Genomic DNA, 1547 nt, shown 5'->3' on the forward strand with positions numbered 1-1547 from the left:
GCTGCAGACCTGCATGCACGCCGCTCTGGGGAAGGAGCCGTCGTAGACCCCGGACCAGGGGCTCACCGGTCTGGGGGGTTTCCAGCGATAAGCACCGACGGGAGGGTCTGCATAGCGAAGCCCGTAGAAAACATGGGCCTGGTCCAGGGTGACCCCCCTGACCTGACCGCCTTTGGTCAGCACCAGCGGTCCAGGGCTCTGATCCGGGTCCCGCCGGGCCGGTCCGTCCTGGCCGAGCTCCCCCGGGCCTCCCGGCTCCCTGGGGGAGGTTCTCCCAGACTCCACCACCGGCTGGCGTCTCTCCTGCAGCCTCTGGAAGACTTTTCTCAGGAAGCTGGTGAGGAAGACGTCTCCATTGTCCTCCATCACGTCTCCATCGTCCTCCATCACGTCTCCATCGTCCTCCATCACGTCTCTAGAACAAACCCTGAGCGTCAGCAGCAGCAGAAGCAGCAGACCCTGCCAGCCCTCCATGTCCAGTAGGAACGTCCTCCACCTTCTGACCTGGAGGCTGGAGGCTGGAGGCTGGAGGCAGGAGGGTGGAGAGTGGAGCTCCTCCTCCACCCTCCCTCCTCGTGACTCCAGTTCAGCTCGTTTGGTTAACGTCGGTCAGACAAAAGCTTCTTTGTGACGCCGAGAGAGAAACTTCTAATAGGAGACGAGTCGCTGCTGCTCTGCTTCTCACAGCCTCAGAGTCGCTGTCAACGCTGGTGGTCGTCCAGCAGGGGGCGTCAACAGAGAGATGAGGTGAAGTGGACCTGTATGTACGCCCACAGCTACTACACCCACAGCTACTACACCCACAGTTACTACACCCACAGTTACTACACCCACAGCTACTACACCCACAGCTACTACATCCACAGCTACTACACCCACAGCTACTACATCCACAGTTACTACACCCACAGTTACTACACCCACAGTTATTACACCCACAGTTACTACACCCACAGCTACTACACCCACAGCTACTACATCCACAGCTACTACACCCACAGTTACTACACCCACAGCTACTACACCCACAGTTACTACACCCACAGCTACTACACCCACAGTTACTACATCCACAGCTACTACACCCACAGCTACTACATCCACAGCTACTACACCCACAGCTACTACATCCACAGTTACTACACCCACAGTTACTACACCCACAGTTATTACACCCACAGTTACTACACCCACAGCTACTACACCCACAGTTACTACACCCACAGTTACTACACCCACAGTTACTACATCCACAGCTACTACACCCACAGTTACTACACCCACAGTTACTACATCCACAGCTACTACACCCACAGTTACTACACCCACAGTTACTACACCCACAGTTATTACACCCACAGTTACTACACCCACAGTTATTACACCCACAGTTACTACACCCACAGCTACTACACCCACAGTTACTACACCCACAGTTACTACACCCACAGTTACTACATCCACAGCTACTACACCCACAGTTACTACACCCACAGCTACTACACCCACAGTTACTACACCCACAGTTACTACACCCACAGTTACTA

General features: G+C 54.8%; 1 protein-coding gene across 1 annotated transcript in view; it reads right to left on the reverse strand.

Moving 5' to 3' along the window:
* The window catches only part of LOC308126908 (uncharacterized protein), a gene marked incomplete at its 5' end in the record, with an annotated part of 6714 nt that extends 6240 nt beyond the window's left edge, over positions 1–474 (reverse strand). Inside the window, one exon of the mRNA XM_080491600.1 lies at positions 10–474. Coding sequence (XP_080347726.1) covers positions 10–474 — 465 coding nt within the window. The remainder of the gene's footprint in view (positions 1–9) is intronic.
* Between the last annotated feature and the right edge of the window lie 1073 nt (positions 475–1547).

The sequence above is a fragment of the Lipophrys pholis genome (genome assembly GCF_963383615.2).
Source record: "Lipophrys pholis genome assembly, chromosome: 22".
Lineage (NCBI taxonomy): Eukaryota > Metazoa > Chordata > Actinopteri > Blenniiformes > Blenniidae > Lipophrys > Lipophrys pholis.